General features: G+C 43.3%; 2 protein-coding genes and 1 long non-coding RNA gene across 8 annotated transcripts in view; 2 read left to right on the top strand and 1 right to left on the bottom strand.

Moving 5' to 3' along the window:
- Positions 1–10520, top strand: part of DBR1 (debranching RNA lariats 1) — a 28280-nt gene extending 17760 nt beyond the window's left edge. The window contains exon 8 of the mRNA XM_045029373.1: positions 9057–10520. Coding sequence (XP_044885308.1) covers positions 9057–9726 — 670 coding nt within the window. The 3' untranslated portion in view covers positions 9727–10520. The remainder of the gene's footprint in view (positions 1–9056) is intronic.
- Positions 6890–15044, bottom strand: LOC123377015. Its single transcript, XR_006582042.1, has 4 exons — positions 14774–15044; positions 13499–13574; positions 8570–8670; positions 6890–7360 (listed from the first exon to the last, which is right to left on the bottom strand). It is a non-coding gene; the product is annotated as an uncharacterized LOC123377015 (long non-coding RNA).
- The window catches only part of ARMC8 (armadillo repeat containing 8), a 227790-nt gene continuing 218466 nt past the window's right edge, over positions 14335–23658 (top strand). For 2 of the 6 annotated variants that reach the window (XM_045029372.1, XM_045029368.1), the window contains exons 1-2: positions 14340–14617; positions 18061–18137. In XM_045029372.1, coding sequence (XP_044885307.1) covers positions 14573–14617; positions 18061–18137 — 122 coding nt within the window. In that variant the 5' untranslated portion in view covers positions 14340–14572. Of the gene's footprint in view, positions 14618–14652; positions 14778–18060; positions 18138–23658 lie in introns of those variants that run through there. The other 4 variants (XM_045029371.1, XM_045029370.1, XM_045029367.1 and 1 more) reach the window with 4 other exon arrangements.

Here is a 23658-nt window from a genome sequence, read left to right as displayed (position 1 = left end):
TTTCATCATGGAACTGGGTGGATTGCCTGTGCAGAGCTTGGTTTTCTGTTGCGAGCTGTGATGCTTGGGCTCGAAGCATGGGGTGGTTTTCGTGGGAGTGGTCAACCCATTCTGCCATCTCAAATACCCTCTAGGGCATGCCAGGCAGGGAGTGGCCCACTGCCTTCATGTTCCCCCAGGGTAGGCCTCCACCATGTGGGAGAGTGCTCCAGACAAACTGTCAAAATCCCAACGAGGGCATTTGGGATCATAGGTCAAAGAAGAGGGAAACCTGAGGTTGGGGGTCATAGAGGAGTTCATAGTCAGGTTCCAGGCCAGGGTCAATATCAAGGTTCAGAGTCTGTGTCAGGTTCTAAGTCAGGAGGCAAAGTCCAAATCAAGCCAAAGATGAAGCCTGGAGTTCAGGAGCAGGAATGGTCATGGCAGCTACAAGAGATTGACACTGTTGCCTGGACACTTCCTGGAATACCTCTTTGGCTCCCTGTCCTATAAAAACCTATCGGGAGCCAGGAGTTGGGCTTCCCATGGCCTGTGTCCACAGCAGTTTGTGGGCAGTAGAGTGCAAGCTGGTTACAGCTGCTGTTGGTTGGCACATGGAGATGCCAGCTACTTGGCAGCTCTACTAGCCTGGGTTCTAGATCCATTGGGCTGTAAGGCATATTGGGGAGCTATCCTAATACCCATGACTGGTCCCCTGGTTTGGACAAAGTTATGTGTTGTTGAATGTAAAGTTGTGGGTGAGGATAAAATAGATGAGTATGGTGATGTGTTTGGAGTGAATATCTGAGTGTGGGCCACTGTCTTGTAGGTATTTCAGACAGGCAGCAATTCTGTCATTGTGAGGGATGTTGGTATATAGGGAGATGACATCCCTGATGGCAAGGGTAGTGTTCTGAGGGAGGTTGTTAATGTTGCAGTTTCTAGAGAAACTGTGTGTTCAGAGCCATAGCCTGAGTGGCTGATGTTCACTGCTGTCTTCAATGGCTGCAAAAATTGTAAAAATGTGAGCTCTCATTAGTCCTGGTGGCAAAGAGCTAACCAGCTTTAGAGAATAAAATGCTGTGTTTGTCCACCTAAGCATTTAAATGGTCTCAGACTTTGAAAGTCATGCTGTTTTGAAGAAATGTGTAGAGCTGAGTCCCCACCGTTGCTGCTGCTAGACTGGAAACAGGCTTACACGAAACTGAAAAAATGGGGCAGCCCATATGTGTACATTGGGCTGGCTGTATCATCACAACAGAAAATGCAGCCGATTGTTACTTAAAGTACAAGTTCAGTTTTTCCCCCCCAGTAGTTGTGACTTTCCTGTTCCTGATTATGCTGGCTTGTTTCAGTGAAATTCTTTATTGATTGAAAAATCAGTTTCTCTTTGGTCTTCCATATTAGTCCAGATGTTTGGGCTATAGTCCCCCAATCAGTAGATGGAGATAACAGTAAAACTTTGGATAATGCCCCCATCCTTGCTAATGAGGATCTGACCATCATTCAGCCTTCAGTTATTTGCTCTCTCTAGCAGCTGGAGAATGTTGTTCCTGATAGGCTGCTTCTAGGGGAAAGCAGCAAGATGCTGGAGGCTTAAAGGAAGTCCTGTGACACTTAAAGTGTGCAGCTGTTCTTTGCAGCACATGTGCTATAGGGACAGTGTGTGGCCCTCAACTTCATGTACAATAGGGGAATCTTCCCTTAGCAAATGTTGATGTTAGCCCTACTGAACAACTCAGAGTGCCTGAGCCCCAGGCAGGGTTCAGGCTTCAACTCAACCTAACATTGCCAGCTTCTTCTGTGTAGAGGTGAGTAGGAAGCGTCTGTACTTGGCGAGCCCTGACAAAGAAGGGAAACCCCATAAAGAACTCCACTCCACTGGGGACTCAGCCCTTGGGTACAAAGCTCTGGGTGCAGAGTCCTAGCAATAGGGGGGAAGCTGAAGAACTTCCTCCAGACCTGGGCCCAAACACGGTCCAACCACTGGGTCCTGGAAATGGTAGCATACAGAGATAGAATAAAGGCTGGTGTGAAACCTTGAGCAACTTAGCACAATGCATAGACTTGTTGGCCAAATGGTGCTTGAGACCCTAAGCCACTTTCTGAATAGACAGCCATCTCCCGGGTTCTGGAGGATGAGAACAACATGGGGATCTGAGTCTTTCTCACTGTCTCCAGAGCAAGGAGTCTGTACTCAGTTCTGCATTGGAAAAAGTTCAACTTTTCTTAGGATACAAAGTATCAGAATGGAGCCACTTTAAAGGCAGTTTCTCAAGAAATGAAATTGGGTGGATTCTTATGCTTCCTGGTTATTCTGGGTATATCCCTATATGTGCCAATTCTGCAGTCTCAACAGAATTTTTGCAATTTATTATCCTGGACCAGCACTTCCAGTGCCAAGCCTTACCTCCCTTGGGGCCCTAAGAAAGGGCATATATTCTGTTGTACCTGGATAATTGGCTGTGTCTGAGGCGGTCTGTGTGTACTTGTAGAGGCATAGGTTGGTGATTAAACAAGAGACCTTGATCCTAAAGAGCAAATGTACTTGGAAAGTGGAGTTGATTACATCAGATGTTCAGTAAGCCTGCAAGATGTCTGTCTCACCGAGAGCAAAGTCTTTTCTTGACATTTTCTCAGCTAAATTTATCCTAGACTTGCCAGCATGGGAAGCTTTGACAATAAATGCTGGCATATATGTAACTGAAGGATTATACTACCTCCCCACTGAGCCAATTTTAGAGTAGCCTACAAATGAAAAATAGCGTACCTTGTACTCAAATAAAGCCAGTCTACTTGTACTCAAGCTTTCAGAAAAAATCTGGTCTTGGGCAAAGACCAAGCATGAATAATTTTAGCCCCAAAAGGTAGAAGTTGGATCAGTTGTAAGCAATAGAAAAGAGACCTTAATGTTGCAGAAGCATATCCATTCTAAATGTTGTCATTATGCATTCAATTTTGTCTACAACATTTTAATATGAATACAAGTTTAATAAGATACATTAAATTGCTTTATAAAGTTAAGAAATGTGTATTGCCTAATTAATATAGTTTGTGCAGACACAGACTTCAAGGACAAAATCATGTTTGCAACCTGTGGAAGACCCTCTTAAATTACTATAAAAGAGAAGATTGCTAATACACTCTGGATCAAGTTCATCCCTATACTGAGAGGCCCAGCACAAAGCTATCCCATCTAAACCCTACTTAAGTTTTAAATGATGCATGCCTTGTACTGACTTTTTTTCCCAAGAGCAAGTTTCATCCGGAGCTTTAGCCCCTTGTGCCTATATGTTACAGTAGATGAGTAAATCAGAATCATACCCATCAGAACTGCTCAACTGTAGGAAATATTTCATATTACCTCTGGGGAAGGTGTTGCAAAAGTGTGTTTTCTGCTTTACATTTCTTTTGCTGTTCTGATAGACAGACAACGCCTTTCAGGAAGATTTGAATGATTGAGGAACTTCTGCAATCAGGCAACTTCGTACAGTAGAACCTCACTATAACATGCTTCTCAGTAGCAAACCTTGGGCTATAGCAGTGTTTCTCAAACTGGGGTCTGTGAACCCTTGGGGGGTTCATGAGGGAACTCCAGGGGGTCCATGGGTCCTGCTGATCAACTCCTTCCCTTCCCTCCCAGTGCCTTCTGCATGCTGTTCCCTGAGGTGCTGGGGGAGGGAGGGAAGAGGAGCGGGGATGGGGCACTCTCAGTGGAGGGAGTGGAAAGGGTGGGGGCAGGGCCTTGGGGGAAGGAGTGGAATGGGACTGTGTGTGGGGGGGGGCAGGGGGGGATGGGCTGGGGTCCATGGCAAAATTTTAAATCAATATGGGGGTTCTTGGGTTACTAAAGTTTGAGAACCACTGGGCTATAGTGAACATGGTCACTGAATCCTTCCCCTGGCCCTGGGGTCGCAAAGGCGGAGGGCTTGAATGTGCTCCCCCGGGGCTGGAGGAGCTATTCCTCTCTCCTGATATAAGGAACCCCTGGCTACACCTAACAAATGGCTTGGATCCCCGGGGGTTCATTATAGCAAGGGTGTACTGTATATGCAAGTATGGTCTCATTTCATGAAAACAGGTGACATCTTTTATATATATTTAGCCCTCTTTCTCCCCTGTTTCAGACACCTCTTTAAAACCCACCTCTTCAACCACTTCTTACCCTCTTACTGGAAGTCTTAGTCCTTCCTTTCTTGATCTGTTTAAATATCTTTGTATGTGTCTTGTTTTAGATTGTAAGCTTCCTGTAGCTGGAAAGGTTTTTAATCAGTTTTGTAAAGCACCATGTAAATTTGATATGGAGAAATTTTGCTTGCTTCTAATAGCTTCCTCTTTCTTCACCAGTTCAGATGTTCGGGTTATAATTCCCCCCAAGGTGCAGATTGAGCCAGAATATTAAGGCTTTTGATTTCATATCACAGACAGCACTAGCTGTTTCTTCGTTTTCAGCTGAATACAATTAAAGCAGTACCAAGCAAAGACCGTCAACTGACAGTATTCAACAGCCATTAACTGATACATTTAGCAGTAGCAATTTGAACATACTGCAAAAAGCTTCAAGTGATTTGCTGGTGTAATGTGCATCCAAATCTTCAGGGAGCCTTAGAGTGAAAAATGTTAAAAAGATGAAACTTTCTTTACTAAGTCGACGTTGAAACTACCCAAAGCAGTTATTTAATATAGGAGGGATTATTATTTGACTACTGCCTCCACCACCCTTCTCCAGAGCCTGCAAACCATGAACCTATTCTATAAACTTTGGCAAAAGTGCAAGCAGAAGACAGCCTTGCAAATATCCATTAAAAAGGATTTCACTGCCCTGCCTGCCACACATGCGTGTCCCTCCCTCCCCCCCACTTTAGAGTGAGAGTAAAAGTTAACTTTCCTGCTTCAGTAGTGAGTCTGATCAGTATCCTAATCCAGCTACAGACTATAGCTCTGGAGGCCACTTTATCTTGAAGCCTTGGTGATGGATCAAATGTCTTAGACTTCCGAAACAATAGATCTTATTGTACTGTGGACATCCAGGTGATGTAGCCTTCCCTCCTTTAGGAATTTTGGGGTCAAATGAGGCAAGGGTGATTCTCCTGTTGGAAGACTGATTTGTTGGGCCTACATTCTGGCAGAGACCCAAGCATGACCTTTACCTTGCAATGTCATATGTTAGCTTTAGAGGGGTAGCCGTGTTAGTCTGGTTCTGTAGAAGCAGCAAAGAATCCTGTGGCACCTTATAGACTAACAGACGTTTTGCAGCATGAGCTTTCGTGGGTGAATACCCACTTCTTCGGATGCAAGTAGTGGAAATTTCCAGGGGAGGAGAAACTGGTTCTGTAGTTTTTTTTGTTGCAGGATGGCCACCTTAAGATCAGCAATAGCAAAAAAAACTTCAGGACCAGACTTCAAAGAGAAACTTCTGAGCTCCAGTTCATCTGCAAATTTGACACCATCAGCTCAGGATTAAACAAAGACTGTGAATGGCTTGCCAATTACAGAACCAGTTTCTCCTCCCTTGGTTTTCACACCTCAACTGCTTAGAACAGGGCCTCATCCTCCCTGATTGATCTAACCTCGTTATCTCTAGCTTGCTTCTTGCTTGCTTATATATACCTGCCCCTGGAAATTTCCACTACTTGCATCCGAAGAAGTGGGTATTCACCCACGAAAGCTCATGCTGCAAAACGTCTGTTAGTCTATAAGGTGCCACAGGATTCTTTGCTGCTTCATATGTTAGCTTGCAAATGTTCTACTCTTCTTACAAAGCATGCTACTACTAGAAACTGGACTCAAAAATAGAAGTTGCAGGATCACAAATTGAGTAAGTCAGTAATGTGATGCAGGTGCAAAAGAGGCAAAGGTGACTTTGGGATATAGTAACAGGAATGTCATATGTAAGACGTGAAGTAATTGTTCTGTTCTACTCTGCACTGCTGAGCCTGGAACCCAATAGGTACTCTGCACTGCTGAGCCCTCAGCTGGAGTACTGTGTCCAACTTTGGGCACCACACTTTAGGAAAAATGTGGACAAATTGGAGAAAGTCCAGAGGAGAGAAACAAAAATTATAAAAGTTTTAGACAATATGACCTAAGGAAAGTTTGTTTTTTTTTAAATCTGGACATGTTTAATTTTGAAAGAACACTGATAGGGGAACTTGGTAAGTCATCAAATGTGTTAAGTACTGCTATAAAGAGCATGGTGAGCAGTTGTTCTCCATGTTTGCTGAAGGTAGAAGAAGTAATTGGCTAATGCTGGATCAAGAGAGATTTAGGTTAGATATTGGGGAAAAACTTTATAAGGATAGTTAAGCTCTGAAATAGGGATGCTGTGGAATCCCCATCCTTGGAGGTTTTTAAGAACAGGTGGGACAAACAGCTGTCAGGGAGGGTCTGGGTATATTTGATCCTATCTCAGTATGGGTGGCTGGATTAGATGATCTCTCAAGGTCCCTTCTGCGATGGGATCCCTGGGGTGCAGCCTGGGACTGTGGGACCGCTGTGCCCCTTAACTCTCTTCAGCCTGGGCTGTCTTTCTCAATGCCTTGCTAGTGACAAGCAGCAAGCCTCTCCAGGTGCTATCACTGAGCACTAAAGCATGTGGAGTCCCACACCCAGCTAAATTGCATAAATGCTCCCAGAGCCACTCAAGAATCACACAGAGAAAGGCACCAGCCAAATCCTCACAGCCTTCTACATTGGGAATACTGTCTTGCACTGCTCAAGCAGTGCAAATTTATTAATTGGTTCACCACTTCATCAATGGAAAGTGGATATACACCAGCCTTTGTAAACCTGAGCAAACACCCTTACCAAACACTTCAGGCAAACTCACTGGTAAAGATGAACAGTTAAACACATTTATTGACTACAAAAGATAGATTTTAAGTGATTATTAATGATAGGCAAAAAGTCAGTTAGTTACCAAAATAAAATATAAGGGTTGAGAGTTTAGACTGCATGCTATTAGACTGGGCAACATATGGATTAAGCATTTTTTCTCACCCCACTGGATATTGTAGTCCTAAATATACAGGTTTGTCCTTAAACCTGGGCTAGTCCCCTCTGTTGGCATCTTCGGTCTTCTGGGTGGTCTTTGTTGTTTGCAGCATAGGTGGTGGAAGGAGAAAAGTCCCAGCATGTGGCCACTGTGTTCTGTTTTATACTCTCAGTCCATGTGCTTGGAGAACACAAGTCCAGACATGTTTGGTGGGCATTGCTAAGTCTCCAGGCAAGGTTGAGCAATTCCCCTGGCATGGCCTTGTGCAAGTGTGTCACTGATTTGTAACTCCTCCGCTGGACAGTGGCTGGTGATGTCTGTTTAGCACCCACCCACTGGGCATTGGTTACCTCCCTTGTCATTCTCTGGAGAGCTAGTATCTGGGTGCTTTCCAAACCCACAGCATATTTTAGTGACAGCCATACACACATTCTCATAACTTCATATGCATTAATGATATACACATTTAGATAGAAAAATGACTTTCAGCAGATCATAACCTTTCCTCTGATACCTCACATGGCCTGCTTTATATGCAAGATCACAATTGTATATAAATGCAGGATAGGGGAGTTATAGGATGCTCTCCCAAAGTATAGAATGTCACACCTTCCAGCCCTACATTTCTGTGATTCTGTGAAATCTTTCCTAGAGATTCTAATAGGAGGTCACAAGACCATTCCCAGTACCGGTGGTACTACAGTACACTACAGCAGGGGTGGCCAACCTGTGGCTCTGGAGCCACATGCAGTTCTTCAGAAGTTAATGAGGTTCCTTGTATAGGCACCAACTTGGGGGCTGGAGCTACAGGCACCAACTTTCCAATGGGCCAGGGGGTGCTCACTGCTCTGCCAAAAGCCCTGCCCCGACTCCACCCCTTCCCCTGAGCCTGCCATGCCCTTGCTCTCCCCCCTCCCACCCCACACGCCACAAAACAGCTGATCAGCGGGTGAGGGGAGGGAGGGTAAGGCACTGATCAAGGGGGAAGCTGATGGTGGGGGCTGCTGACATATTACTGTGGCTCTTTGGCAATGTACATTGGTAAATTCTGGCTCCTTCTCAGGCTCAGGTTGGCCACCCCTGCACTACAGTATTGTTGCCTGAACTCTCATGAGACTGGTATTCAGGCCCACGATTTGATCACCTTGCAGGAGATCTAGGATGACTGCCACTGTGGTTTGATGAATCTCTTTTCATTTGCTAGAGGGAGGGGTTAAGAACCATATTCTTAATGAGCGTGCCCTGCTTTGTGATAACACTGTTCGCTGATATGCCCACATTTCACTGGCACTACATGTGTGCATACATATGTTGAGCCGAAACTTCCATTCCTCACACATTCTATCAGTATTTGTGTTCATTGTGCATATGCCTGCATAAGAAAGCTGAGCTTTTGGTTTAAAGAATAAATCCTCCATTCAGAATAACTGAAGAACGGGAGTCCTGTTTAAAACATCTATTTGGGTTAGTTTAGCATAAATTAACCTATCCACGCTAGTAATTATATTTTAGTCAGCCATAATATTTGGATGGGAATTCTGGCTTTTCCAGTATAAAGTAATTGTGCCTCATTGTTAACAGGTTAGAAATAATTACCTTCCTATAATGGTATCTCCTATCAGCTGGTGCTTGCAGTTAAAAAGACAGCAGGGTTTCAGGGAAGTTGAATCAGTAGTCCTTATGTGGCGATTTCTAGCCTAAAATGTAGATAATAGTTCAGTCAAATGTAAAAGTTCCAATATTCACATCAGTTTGAGTGATTGTTCAAAATATTTTAGGTAATCTTAAATTCTTATGCACATCAAGGAAGACTTTGCCTCTGTATATGGTATTTGTAAGATCATTACTGGACTCCATAATCTTAAAAGGATGATGATGAATTAGAGAGAGTTCAGAGAAGAGACACAAAAATAGTTTGAGGGATGGAGAAAATGCCTTACAGTGATACTCAGAGCTCAATCTGTTCAGTTTATCAGAAAGAAGATATGTCTATAAAGAGAACCTCTTCAAACAAGAACAGGAAGAGAGATGTCTTGGCTAATTGAGCTCATCAGAATCTGACATTTGTTTTTTATTCCTGTAGGTGGGATTACAGTGCAACAGAAGGAGCCCTCAAAGAGATATTGGAAGAGCTGAGCCATAACCTCAAAATTCCTTGTAACTTCAGTGTGACAGCTGCTTGTTATGACCCTTACAAACTGCAGAAAAATATGGAACCAGTTCATATAATCAATCCACAGACCACTGAGTTTTGTGCCAAGTTTGGCCTCACCGATATTAATGATAGGATTCAGCAAGTGAAAGAAGAGGGCTCAGTTCGGGGAGAATATGAGGAGGAGGAGGAAATGGACAGTACTGAGTCAGCAGAGGAGCCCAGTGAATATTATACAGATAATTCTGGGCTGTCTTCATCTATTAACCCAGATGAAATAATGCTGGATGAAGAGGGTGGTGATGAAGATCAAAGTACCTGTTCTGTGGATCCTTCACCTGATCACCCTCCTGACTTTTCAGCAAGTTTTTCTGACACCAGGATCATGCCAGATTCCATGATGATATCCTCTGATGATGCTATAGACTCCACCAATGAAGACCTGGAGAAATCTGGTGTGAGTGAGCAGACTGAAGAGAAGAGCTTAAATGAAAGAGCTTTAAAGCGGATTGGTAAAAATGAGAATGGAAACAGTGCCATGAAGAAAATTAAAAGACGGAATCAGGCTATCTATGCCGCAGAGGATGAAGATCAAGTATAATGAAAATGCATTAAGGTCACACAGGTTTTATTAACTGCTGTAACTAGCTACCTTTTTTGGTGTGTTGTGGGCAATGGTGAGAACTTTTAAAATTCAGCATTTGAAGTGATCAGTACCATTTTTATGCTACATACTACAGTATGCTACAAAACTTCTAATGGAGAAGAATACCTGTTTAGTAGTAGTCTTCTTGCTCAGTCCTTTTCAACTAAGTGTATTGTAGAAAGATTTCAAGTTTGTGTATAATCAGTTGGTTCTGCTTCAGCTTTTGATAATTAACTCATTTTATTTACATTCTGCTCTGCCTCCATACAATAACTGTAATACTTAATTAACCGAGATAGAATTTCTTTAAATTGAAGTTAGGTTTGGAAGGAGAGGATCTTTGCATTGCCTTTAATGCTATCTTTCAGCTAAAGGTAACACTTAGTACAGAATAGCTAATGCAGTAATTATCTGCAGTGTGGTTAAAAGCAGTACTCCCAAGATAAAAAGAGATGATGATCATGATTTTTATTTCTCTGGAGTTACTGTTTCTGCAGTGGAAGATCTTGGCAGTTGGTGTCTTTAAAAATATGAATATGTATTATATGCATTGTCTAATACTGGTTTTAAATTTTAGTTCTATCTATACAGAAAAGAAATCTCACATTGCAAACAAATTATGACTGAGGTGGTTATGCTAATATGTTGAAGGCAAGTGCATTTGTTTTCAATATCAATACTCATGTGTTTCTCTCCCAAAAGTTCAGAACAGTATTTCAAAATTAAAATACTAATGTAAGCTAAAATTATCTAGCAATAACCTCATATACATTTTGTATCTGAATTACTGCCTCAATAACTCCAAATTTGAATCTTCTGACTTTATGGGTAAGCTGTTGTGTTTGGTGCTTTCAGGGGAGAGGGCTGAAAGTTTATACACTTAGGCCTGGTCCACACTAAAAAGGGGGTTCGAATTAGGGTACGCAAATTCAGCTACGGGAATAGCGTAGCTGAATTCGAAGTACCCTAATTCGAACTACTCACCCGTCCAGACGCGGCGGGGTCGAACTCCGCGGCTCCCCCGTCGATTCCACCACTGCCATTTGCAGTGGTGGAGTACCAGAGTCGACCGCGGCGCTTCCAGAGTTCGAACTATCGCGTCTAGATCAGACGCGATAGTTCGAACTCCGTGAAGTCAAACTCACCGCGTCGACCCGCGCGGTGAGTATGGACCTGCCCTTACAATAGGTAGTGATGCATGTAGTAAATGTTACCTAACATGTTCCATTAAGATCCTGTTTGCAGTTGCTTATAACTTTGTCAAACTCTAACTATTTGGGCTAAAATGTTCCATGCCAGCTCTCTTACTTTTGAAACTTTTAAGTAAAAAAACTATTTCCTAATCTCATTCTGAGATAAGGAGATAGATGAAAGAACTAAGCACGTATCTTCTAGAGAAGAGAAGGCTGAGGGACACAATCTTCAAATATGTAAGAGGTTATCGAAGAGGATAGTGATCTTTTGTTCTCTCATGTCTACCCAGTGTGGGAGAAGAAATATTCAGCTTAGTTTGTAACAAGGGAGTTTCAGGTTAGAATGTTTTTTCTAATATCTAAGGATAGTTAAGTACAGGAACAGGTTACTTAGGGAGGCTGTGGAATTGCTGTCACTGGAGGCTTTTAAGAACAGTTTAGACAAACACCTGTCAGGGATGACCTAGGTTTTACTTGGTCCTGCCTCAGTGCAAGGGGGATGGGCTAGCTAGCTGATGTCTCAAAATCCCTTCTGGCCCTATATTTGTGGGTGGTTTTTTTGCACATTAAATTTAATTGTTTTGTTGAAGCTCTAGTGCCTCCATCATTTGGTGCTAAAATATAAGGGGGTTACCTTACTGTTAGTGAGATGCCTTTCACTGTCCCCATGAAATTCTGTCAGAGTTATGAACCTCTGAAAATTGTTGCTTGCACAGACTCAAACTTCTTAGGCCTGGTCTACATGGGGGGGATTGACCTAAGATATGCCACTTCAGCTACGAGAATAGCGTAGCTGAAGTCGATATATCTTAGGTTGACTTACCTTGCGTCCTCATGGCGCGGGGTTGACTGCGGCCACTTCCCTGTCAACTCCACTTCCGCCTCTTGCCGTGGTGGAGTACAGGAGTTGACAGCAGAGTGATCAGGGATCAATTTATCGTGTCTACACTAGACATGATAAATCGATCCTGATCGATCACTACCTGCTGATCCGGCGGGTAGTGTAGACGTACCCTTAGTTTGGCAGCTAAGGAGGAAGTAGCCTGGTTAGAATGCAAACAGATGAGGAAGTGGGCCTGAGCAGAGTAGGGGGGAGACTGGGATGTGGAGCCAGTGGAGGGCATAGGACTGGGATGTGGCATTGAGGGAGGAGACTAGGAGTAGGACAAAGAGAGGTTCATGGGACATCCTGTAAAAGAGTCTTAACTACTGTACACACCTGCTTCAGAATCAGAATGTTAAGGTTGCAAAGTCAAGGATTCTCAAAAGCTGGACCTGAAACCTAATCTGGTCCCCTTTGTTCATATGCATTATTGTAAACTTGCATGTTATTTTTTTCCATAAAACCCCTTCTTCTTTCGGGGCACAGAATGGATGACACTTTGTGAGCAGATATATCATATACTTGTTTTATCCTTATCATTCAATGTGTGTGGCCCTATTGCTTATTTACTGCACACCATTCACTCTCGATACAGTATTTCGTATGGGCAGTCATTGCTGTAGCATCTGAGTGCTTCACAAATGAAGGTAGCTTGTGTCACCGATGGTGGTGCAATCTCTACAAAGCAGTAAAATGACTAGGTGGGAGTCAGTTTCAGGGTTGCTGTACTGATCTTATAGGATCAAATTCACTATCAATTTTGTGTGCATGGCTCTAATGTGACTCTACTGGTGCACAGTACCCATAAGTACAAGTGTGCACCTTCCACCCAAAACATGGTGAGACAAGCAAAACTTCCAGCTATCTCAATGGTACAAGCCTTGAGCACTAGGTACATCCAATGTACCTTTGGGTCACATAGACCAATCGTTGACATTCAAAGAACACCTCAAGAAGCTGAAAAAGAAAGTGAAGTTCTGGAATTATGTACACCCGAAAATGGCAAACACAAAATGGGGAGCTGACCCCACCCCACTCTAAGCAACCAGTTTTGCTCTGTGCTAATCAATTATGGAGTATAATTATGTCTTAGAGTGTTCCCCTTTTACTATATGCTCTGTGCACTGTAGTGTTTCTACATAGGTTTTTCTGGAACTCCATATTAGAGGTCTGCTGGTGTCCTTAGCTTATGTCTAACACAAGGAATGTTTAAACCAATAAGCCACTACCCTTTTATACTGCCTCCATTCCTAAGCACTAGCATATGTGTCTAATATAAAGGGGTTTTGAATTGTAGGTAGGTTGAGAGTAGATGGATCACAAATGTCATTAACACTGAAAGCTAAATCACACTATGCCAATGGTTTCAAAATTTTCACCCAGCTATGCAAAGGTTTAAGCTCTATTGGCAAACCCATGAATGAACCTCCTATACTATGAGCAGAGCCCTACCAAATGCTGCACATCTGCAAGTGTCTGGGGAGTCAGACTAATTTTCTTGTCAGTGGAAATGCCCAATGTGTTCCCCAAGACAGACTGCTACTTTTGAATCTGCTTGTATTTCTTTGGTTTCAATTTCAGATTGGCACACAAATTTATCACACACCATTTGTAACTGCATCAGTTCCTCCTCAGAAGTGTTAGAACTCACCAAGATATCTTCTTGCTATTACAGATAGGCTGAGAGTACCACTCCATGGAATGCTCTTTACATAAGATTCCCAAAGCTAGTAAGGGAACACAAGCCAAAAACCATTAATTTGCCACAGCTGTTGCTCTGCAGTAAAAGTGATCTTTTCTCTGTCATTTGAAGTTATTTCTATTGCCAAGATCTAGTGTAGCAAACCAGAATGAACATGTTCCAGCATCAAAGATATTTTTCTATTTGTGTTAATGGATAAGAATCCTTTAACTTAATTTAGTTTTCTATAGTACACACAATCGACTATCTTTTTATTTTTTGCTATAACTATGCACCTGTCCTTCCACTCACCACCTTGTGCTCCCTCTCCTTCCATCCCCACCCCCCTCCCCGTGCTCCTTCCCCCTCCATCCTTATTCCACTGTGCTCACTCACTTCTTTGTGCTCCCTTTCCTTCCAGCCCCATCCCACGTCCCTGCACTTCCATTCCCACCCAATCGCCCTGTGTGCCTTCCCTCCTCCCACTCACCTCCTTGTGCTCCCTCTCTTCCATCCTCACCACCCTGTGCTTGTTCTTCGTAGGTTCCCTTCCTCCTCCCACTCATCTCCCTGTCTTCCCTCACCTCCCTGTTCTCCCAATCCCCATGCTCCTTCCACCTCACCTTTCTGCAGTCCCTCCTCCCGCCCCTGTCTCCCTGTACTCCGCCCCTGCCACCTATCAGCCGCATAGCCCTGTTAGTCTGTATCCACAAAAACAAGGAGGCTGGTGGAACCATAAAGACCTCTGTGGTGCTACTGGCACATGCGCACTGTAACTCCCCCCCCCCCCCAACCAGGAGGAAAAAAATCGCCTCCCCCCCTTCAGGGCGCTAAAGGCCTCAGTGGGCGCATGCGCACAGGTTTGGGCCACAGACAGCGAGTTTGGGTTTGGTGTTAGCCGATTCGTTAGAGCAACTCCTGTGGCCCAGCCGGGCGCTAGTACCGCCCCCTCCCCCACCCACGGCGATGGGCCAGGCTCGGCGGCGGTAGTGCTGGCCGCCTCGCGCGCGGTTGGGTGCCGTCGTTGCCGCGCGCGCCCCCAAGATGGCGTGTGTGCTGGAGACGCCGCTCCGCATGAGCGTCCTCTCGGTGAGTACCCGGCCCTTCCCCGCGGGGCACTGGAGCCCGCTCGGCGGCTTGTCCTGTGCGGCGTCATGTAGGTGGGGGAAACCCGACGGAGCCCCAGTGGGGACGCGGGCTCCCCCCTGCCCTTCCCCCGGGCGCCGGGGGCCCCGGTTCCCTTACCGAGGTCAGCGTGGATCTGTCCCAGGCGAGCAGCGTTAGGTGCTGTCAGGCGGGGACGCTTCCTCAGACTTGTCCTGTTGGGCCCGCGGCCAGGGGCTTGGCTGTGCCTGCTACCATGGCCTGTGCCTGTCAGTGCAGAGCTAGGAAGTGTCCCCCTGGTGTGAGTGTGACCCCCAGTGCCCGACTCCTGTGCGTCCCGGGGGAGGGGGAGAGAGACTCGGGAGAAACCACAGGGGCCCAGGGTGGGTAGAGAGCCACCTCAGTTCGCTTTCTCGTCCCTCCCAGCTCTACTCTGCTACCGAGGACTGAAGGGAAAAGAGATGGGAAGGAGATGATAGTGTGGGTGGGGAAGCACATATGAGACATGGGGAAGAGGTGAAAAAGGATAGAGGAAATAGATAAAACTAGACAAATTGGATAAAAGCATGAAAGAGGGAGAGAATGTGTCTGTTGGGGAAAAAAGGGAATAAAGAAATGAAAATGGTGCCTCTATGAAGACAGAAAACTTCTAACTTAGTGTCTTTTGTGTATGTATCTGTATTTTATTGTGTAGCTAATAGATGCCCTATAGCTAGATGTGAGGAAAGATGTAAGAGCCAAAACAGTATTTATATACTAACACTTTGTGTTGGATACTCTAATTTTAAAAAAATAATCAATGTCTTGGATGTTAAATATTCAGGATTCTCTGGTTCTTTTTGTTGCAATATATTCAATTCTCAGTGTTTTTTTTTTTCTTTCCCCCCAATGCAGATATGGTAGTATTACTTCCTTTTTTCAGAAAGTATTCATTTTACCTTCCTCTACCTGTATTGGTGTTGAGTCTACACACTCTCACTATAAACTTTGCACCATATATAGGGATGCAGCAGGGTCCTTGCTTATGAAAACTGCTGTCAGTTCAGGGCTTTTGAAGCTCCCTTGCCCATTCATCACTGGCAAGTGGTAATTTTGTCTTGGTCACTGAAGACTGCTCTTTGTAGCACTTCTGATGGCCATGTTGCTGCTGTCTCGTGAAGAGGCTCATCCACTGTTGCTATACTGATATGGTGTGTAGACAACATGTTGCCCTCGCTCTACAGCACTGGAGTTTTAGAGTGGAAAAAAAACAGGAATCCTAGCATGAAAGCATTTCCTCTTCCTGTTGGCCTGAAGGGAGGAGATAACAGACAGAATACCCATGGTGGTTGCACTCTAGTGCCACCCACCATTGCACTGAGAAAAAGTGGGAGATTGTGATTAGGAAAAAAAGGAAAGTGTCATTGTATTTCTTTGATTTAGTTATAATTGGCGGTGTTTTAATTTAAATAGCAAAATAAAGGAATACATTGCCCCTTCACCTCTGGGTAATAGTGTTTATTACTGAATGCAGCTGTCCCATATCTTAAAATGAAAACATTGTGAACCAAAATCCTACTTGCCAGTCTGAAGTGGGTACCTTAAAAGCTGAAGTATCTGTTTCTTTAATTTTTATTATTAAGCTTTTAAGCAGCGTGAAGGTGTTACTTGTGTTTGAATGGAATAGTGCCAAGATTATACCCCAGTCACTACTTGTTTTTTATATTACTATTTCTGTTCGCTACTCCTTAGAAGATTGAAGGTTATATATTTGAAATTGTGAGCAAATAAATTCTGGTAACAATAACTATGAAAAATCTGTGGAGGTTTGACAGACTGCTTCTTATGGATATTGGTGATGAGATGTTCCTCCCAGCAGTGAGTGAACAAGTTAACCTTTGTGTGGCAGGGTTAGTACTAGTGAATAGGCCAAAGGACAGTCTAGATTAGAATCAGCACTTATTGGGAGGTCTTCATTTTGCATCCATACACAGTTAGGGTTTGCTTCGGATATATTTCTGGTGGCAGTGAAAGTCTGCTACTGAGCCCGTTCTACTCTCAAAAGCTTCATCCTTGGGACAGATAGCCAAACGCTCCTGTAGAATGTAGGTGGCATAATGAATCAGGGGGCCTTTAGGTTCCTCTTGCTTCTCTCAGATAGTCATGAGACGGTAGAGAGGAAGATAGTGGACATCCTTGAAATCCAGCTTGATAAAGAGGAGTAAACTAAATCCAAGGGCAAGTATTTCTCCACTCAAAAAGCATGATTGAACTTATAGTTCCCTTTCATTCCTCAAGGAAGTCACTGGGGAGGAATGTGAGAAGCCCAATAAAGGGAATAGGCTCAGCTGGCAAACAATACCATTTTTCCAGGTTGGCATCCATTCTTCTAAACTGGATGCCTGTAGTTAGCTCTACATGTTAGTTTAGGAAAGCCTAAATAAGTCGTCAGACTTTCAGGAGTGCCGAGTATCGGCAAATTCCATTTGTCAGTGGAATCTGTGGGTGCTCTCCACCTTTGAAACTTAGGCCACTTCTATTGTGGCCTGATGAATTCATTTTCTGGGAAATTGAGAACAGTTTGCCGAGATGAAGGAAACACTTTGTTGTATGTCGTTGTGAGCTTGGAGTGGAGGCTTTCCCTCCCTTCTTTCCTTCTCCGACCATTGATTTCGGATGCTAGTCACTTGCATGCACTTCCAACCTTGGACATCTTAAGGGAAAATAACTAATCACTGGTGCATAAATATTTAGCGGATACATATGTTGTTTCTGGGATCAGAGTTTTAAATTAGTCTTGTGAGGAATGCAGTGTGTATTGTTACTGTATGTGATGGAGTGTGTTGGACTTATTTATAGAAAGACAGACTCTGTCAATGAAAGTGATGAATGTGATGTGTGAGGGTAAGGTGTATTAAAGAAGGATACCTTAACTGAGCACTCCCTTGTTTTTAGGGCTTATGTAGGTGGGTATTCCTCTTGAGCAACTTTAACTGTTTTATTAACTTTTTTCCTGTGTGGGGTTATAATACATTTCCACAGAAAAAGTTAACCAAGCGGTAATGTTCTGCAAGTGTTGCCTTTCCATTCAGCCACAAAAAAGTGGTTAAATTGCAAATTAAGACAATCCTGACATCTAGACCAAACATGACTCATATGCCTCAAACACAAACATTAGAATGCCCAAATGCCCACACAATGCCTGTACAACTCCCTTTCATTCCCAATGTATGAATACCAAAATATGCACATCCCATTCAAAATTGCACTCTCACACACAGTGTTACCTCCCAAATTAGAAGTTGTTTGTTGTAAATATTATGCATTTGAATGTGATCATGCAGTTCTATCACAATCTTGTGATAGTTTTGTGTCTCATTAGGCATTGCTGTTAGTTTGGAATTTGCCACGGCATGAATTGACAAAGTTTAAATTCTTTTTCTCCGTAGGAAGTAACTGCTAGCAGTCGCCATTATGTTGACAGATTATTTGATCCTGATCCCCAGAAAGTCCTTCAAGGTGTCATGTAAGTAATATGAACTTGAGTTTGAAGTTCTATCATAAGTAGTCTATGTTTGCTTGAAACCCAGCAGCTTTGCACTTGAAGGGAAAGAAAGAGGTACTCTGCAAATTTCTACATGAATTTATTTTGGAAAGTATTACATGGAACAAATACAAACACACAATCACGTTTTAGTATATTATTGCTTTGTAGTGCATACTGTTGGTAGCGGAGCCTCACAATCACCAGAAGAGCAGCAGGTGCCCTCCTTTCAGGTCTGATTGGAATTCTGTCCTTATTCCGTCACCACAGCAGATGTGTTCAACCCCTGCTTCAACAGTCTTCTCTTGCTAGTATGTATAGAACATTGCATTGACCTTCTGACTCAGCCTCAACACAGGGAAGCCCTCTCTCAACTTGCTCAGCAGAATCTATTTTTTCTCTTCCTCTAGCCTAGCATCAGTAGTAGTAGGGAGATGGTGTTGATAGAAAGATTTTGAAGGAAAACTTTCAGGGTTTGTTGACTGGGCTATAAGGTTGTTTCCTGTCTCCACTTGGGTCCACAAATTCTTCATCCCTCCACCTTTACACAGCAACACTGCAAAAAAGGCCTTGAGCTGCCCAGGACTGACTTCCTGTGACAGGCTATCTCCTTGCCTTTCAACTGTCTCCTCCTGGCTGATGTTAACTAGGTTTACTAGAAGATGTGAAAAGACCAGGTATTCAGAGGGCCATGAGACAGATAAGGGATGGGATGTCTCATACTGCCTGTGGACAGCTTGTTTTTCCATATGTCCCAGAATGTGTCTTGGCGCTAATGCCTGGCCCCTCTGTGGATTACTAGCTTGAAAGTCCACAAACACACTACAACACTGCCTCCTGGGTCAGTCTGCTCTTCTAGAATTAGAAACACCTCAGGCTCCCAACCGGCTCTTAAGCCTCAAGTTCTCTGTTTAAACAGCATCTCTGACTTGGATCAAGACACCCTTCCCTACCCCAAATCATGAAGTGTAAATGTTAGATTCTTTGTCCTCACTCAGTGTAGAAAGATCAGACTCCATCTCCACTCTCCTTTCCCTCATGTTTGCTTTTTGAGAAGGCCAAGGTCCACAGTCTCACTGATGGTTCCTTCCCAAGCCCATCTCATTTTCTAGCCAAGTTTGGCCATAAGTCTCTAAGGAAAAAATTCTCTAAAAAGAAGCAAAAATTGCAGTCAGCATCTTCAGATAACTCAACTAATCATCGAAAGCATTTCCCTAGATCAGAGGCATCAGACTCATTCTGTGGTGAGGACTTCATTACCTTTTCACTCAGGTCGTGGACTGGGAGTAAAATTCACTGGCAAGAAGTGAATCTTGCAGTCAAGTCTGACTGCAGAATGTGCTCGTCAGTTAGTGAAGTTAAATATTGCATTGAAGACAATTTAAATAAATGCATTTTGTTTCCTCCCTTTTTGTCAAATTAGCTCTTTGTTCCCACTGTAGACAGTCCTCCCTCCACCCCTACCCCCTTTATCAACTTTTCCTGTCTCAATCCTATATTCTGGACACTGCATCCTGCCTCTTTCTCACTGCGCTCCTCCCCATGGTACTTATATGCACTCCTTTCTCACCCACCCTGGGACCTGGGGTCTCACCTCTTGCTTTCCCCACCTTTTGGGCACTAGTGCTGTGGGGTGCAGCAGGGGACAATTCTCCCCTGAACTGGTTGCTTCAAACAGCCAGTTATTCTGAGCCTGTTGCTCTGGGCTTTGGCAGCAACATGTGAGGGAGAAGCTTCAAGGAAGAGGCTACCTTGAAATTAGAGCAGTAGCCTCCGGGTGGTGGAGGCAGCCAATACTTTTTAAATCCGTAGGTCCAGGTAACTTGTATTCAAGAGGTTTTTAAAAACAGATGGTTGAAGATCTTGCTTGAACATTGATGTTCATTTTCAAAAGGTCTTGGAATACTGGAAAAGTTCCAGAAGACTGGAAGAAAGCTAATTTGCCCAATACTTTAAAAGAGTAAATGGGATGACCTGTGTAATTATAGGCCTGTCAGTCTGACATCAACCCCAAACAAGATAATGGAGCAGTTGATGTGGGATGAATAAAGACTTAAAGGAGAGTAATATAGTTAATGCCAATCAACATGGGTTTATTGATGAGATAAAGTTTGATTGAGAAGGGTACATGTTGATGTAATATACTTACCTCTGGAACGTAGACCAGCCCTAAGTCGATATAAGGCAGCTTACGTTGACCTAACTCTGTAGGTGTCTACACTACAATGGTGCTCCCACTGATGTAAGTCTCCCACTACATCGACCTAGTAACTCCACTTCCACGTTCTTCCCCCCCCCCCCCAATCCCTCACCAGGAGGCTGTCAGTCTTGCATTCTTCTCTGCCTCCATCCCCCAGTCCCTCACTGGGAGGCTGTCGGGCTCTCCTTCCCCTCCCTCCCTCAAATCCCTCACTGGGAGGTGACAGCAGGGCTCCAGATTGGTAGCCCCAGAAGTGGGGCTGGCGCTCTGGGCTGTGAGGGGCTGTCAGCTGTCAGTGCCCCCATAATGCCTCACTTCAGTTGGTGGAAGAGCTCCTCGTGAGGACCCGCACTGCCAACAGAAGGGGCCACTGTGGATATGAAAGCCGCTGTAATTACTGCGGTGGCTATATGTCGGCTTAATTTTGATGTGTAGACAAGGCCTTAGACTTCTGTGAGGCATTTGACTTGGTACCGCACAACATGTTAATTAAAAAAAAGTAGAACAGTATCAAATTAGCCTGGCACATATTAAATGGATTAAAAACTGGCTAACTGATAGGTCTCTAAATATAATTGTAAACAGGGAATCATCATGGAGTGGGTGTGTTTTTACTAGGTTCTCATAGGGATTGGTTTTTGACCCTATACTATTAAATGTTTTTAGTAATGACCTGAAAGAAAACATAAATTATCATTGATAGTTTGCAGCTGACCCAACAAATGTGGGAGTGGTAAATAATAAAGAGGATAGGTCATTGATACAGGGTGATCTGGATTGCTTGGTAAGCAGGCGCAAGCAAACATTATGCTTTTTAATATGGTTAAATGTAAACATATACATCTAGGAACAAAGAATGTAGCCTACTCCTTACAGAATGGGGGACTCTATCCTGGGAAACAGTGACTCTGAAAAGGTTTGGGGATATTGATGGATAATCATGCTGAACATGAGGAGTTCCCAGTAGGACACTGTGTCAAATGAGCCAATGCAGTCCTTGGATGCATAAACAGGAATCTCGAGTAGGAGTAGAGAGGTTATATTACCTCTGTAGTTGGCACTGGTGTGACTGCTGCTGCAATAGTGTGTCCAGTTCTGGTTTCCACAATTCTGGAAGGATGTTGATAAATTAGAGAGGTTCAGCGAAGAGCCTCAAGAATGATGAAAGGATTAGAAAACATGCCTTATAGTGACAGACTGAAAGAGCTCAATCTGTTTAGCTGAACAAAGAGAATAAGGGGTGACTTGTTTACGGTCTATAATTATCTAGATGGGTAACAAATATTTGATGATAGGCTCTTCAGTCTAGCAGAGAAATGTATAACACGACCCAATGGCTGAAAGTTGAAGCTAGACAAATTCAGGCTTGAAATAAGGGGTAAATTAACAGTGAGTAGTTAATCAGTGGAGCAATTTATCAAGGGTTATGGTGGATTCTCCATAACTGGTAATTTTAAAATCAAGATTGGATGTTTTTCTAAAATATATACTCTAAGAATAATTTGGGGAAGTTCTATGGTCTGTGTTACACAGGAAGTCAGACTACATGATCACAGTAGTCCCTTTTGGCTTTGGAATTTATGAAGAAGATATGCTGAGCACTTTCAGTAGCCACAGGCCTCAGTGAGATTTGTGTGTCCACTAGGGACATAGGAGCTATGTGTGGGTGGAGCATAGGGTGACCAGATTTCCTGATTTTATAGGGACAGGCCTGATATATGGGGCTTTGTCTTATATAAGTGCCTATTACCCCCCAGCCCCTGTCCTGATTTATCACACTTACTGTCTGGTCACCCTAGTGGAGCATGTTCATTGCAGGCAGATTCTTTGGAGAACAGCTGCCAGCCTCTAACAAAGCTCTGAGCATCTGCATATAACTTGGTCAAATTTGGGTGGATTTTTCACAGGGAAAGCAAAAGCCAGGCACATCTGACACTAATGCAAACACCACCAAATTTCAATTCCATGTTCCAAAGCCTGTAGGTGCTAATGCTTCTAAATTAAACTTGGGAAACCTTTTTTAGCACAGGTAAAATGTGTATTTCCCTTCATTCTTAACTTTTGCTGATGCTTTCCAAAATGTCAACCAGAGGCAGGCATATATATGTGGATATGGAAAGTTTTTACCTGAACAGGTTGGCAGAGTTATAAACAATTGAAAAACAGGTTTGTGTAATGGAAAAGTGTTAGACAACAGTAGCTACCAGTTCTGCCTAAAATTTCCTTGTTTTTCCCTGGCTTTTGGGGGGTGGAAATCAGGAAGAGATGAAAACACTAATCTTTCTGTTGACCTTGCTTAAATAGTGATACAGAGAAAAGCAAACACAAACTGACAAACAAATCCAATTAAAATTGTGTCTGTAAATATATAATTCCATGGATTGCACTGAAACTCTAAGCTTGGTGCAAACTTTTTAGTGCACCTGTTGCGAATTTTGTTTTCTTAACACTAACTCTTTCTTAGTTGGCATGGTGACTAGCCTTCAGTCAGAAACACACACACACACACTTAATCTTCTAAAGTTTATTTTGATGTGTTTTTTTTTTAAAGGTACTTCAGTTGTTTTGCTCTTATCTAAATCCCCCAAAAGGCCCAACATGGGAATGCTGTGGCTGTAAAGGGAGAATTTATTGAAAAAACTGAGAGTTAAAATAGAGGGCCTTAATGGCAGTCTGAACATTGCTTTGGATAGAGCACTCTCTAATAGTGAACACTGAAGATGAGAAACCATTTGAAAAAATTTGGGGTACAGTGTTACTTAATCTGACTACTGAAAGGTTAGAGTTGTGAAATGCATGAACTGAACTTAGAGGTCTTGTGTGTCTTGCCTTTCTGCTAGTTAGAAGGGTTTTGAATAGTCAAAGATGAATTTTTTATGCTTTCTGCATTTGCAAAGTCTAAGCTCATTTAAATCTTGATACAGTTTTAGAGAAGCTAAGAAATTTGTTCTATTGAGTTGTCTGTAAGCTGGTAATGTAACAGACTGCTGGTCTTCCCTGAAACTCATTGAGAATCAAGTGTATAATAAAAGCAACTAATGTTAAAAAATCCAAGTGGATGCTTTGTGGTTTTTAGTATACAAAGTAACTTTCTGCACCATATTAGATTGCAAACTAAGCATTTCAACAGGAGCTTGGCTGGGATGTAGAACTGTTATATTAGACAGCTACCTCTTGTTTGGAGTAGTCCTGCCTTCTTATCCTAGGTAGTATCTAACCCCCACTACCATACAATCTGAGCACCTTGCAGTCTCTTAATGTATTTATTCTCATAACATCCCTGTGAGTTAGGAAAGTGCTGTT

This window comes from Mauremys mutica, chromosome 9 (assembly GCF_020497125.1).
Source record: "Mauremys mutica isolate MM-2020 ecotype Southern chromosome 9, ASM2049712v1, whole genome shotgun sequence".
Lineage (NCBI taxonomy): Eukaryota > Metazoa > Chordata > Testudines > Geoemydidae > Mauremys > Mauremys mutica.
The sequence above is the reverse complement of the archived record's forward strand: the minus strand, read 5'-3'. Positions and strand labels throughout refer to the sequence as shown.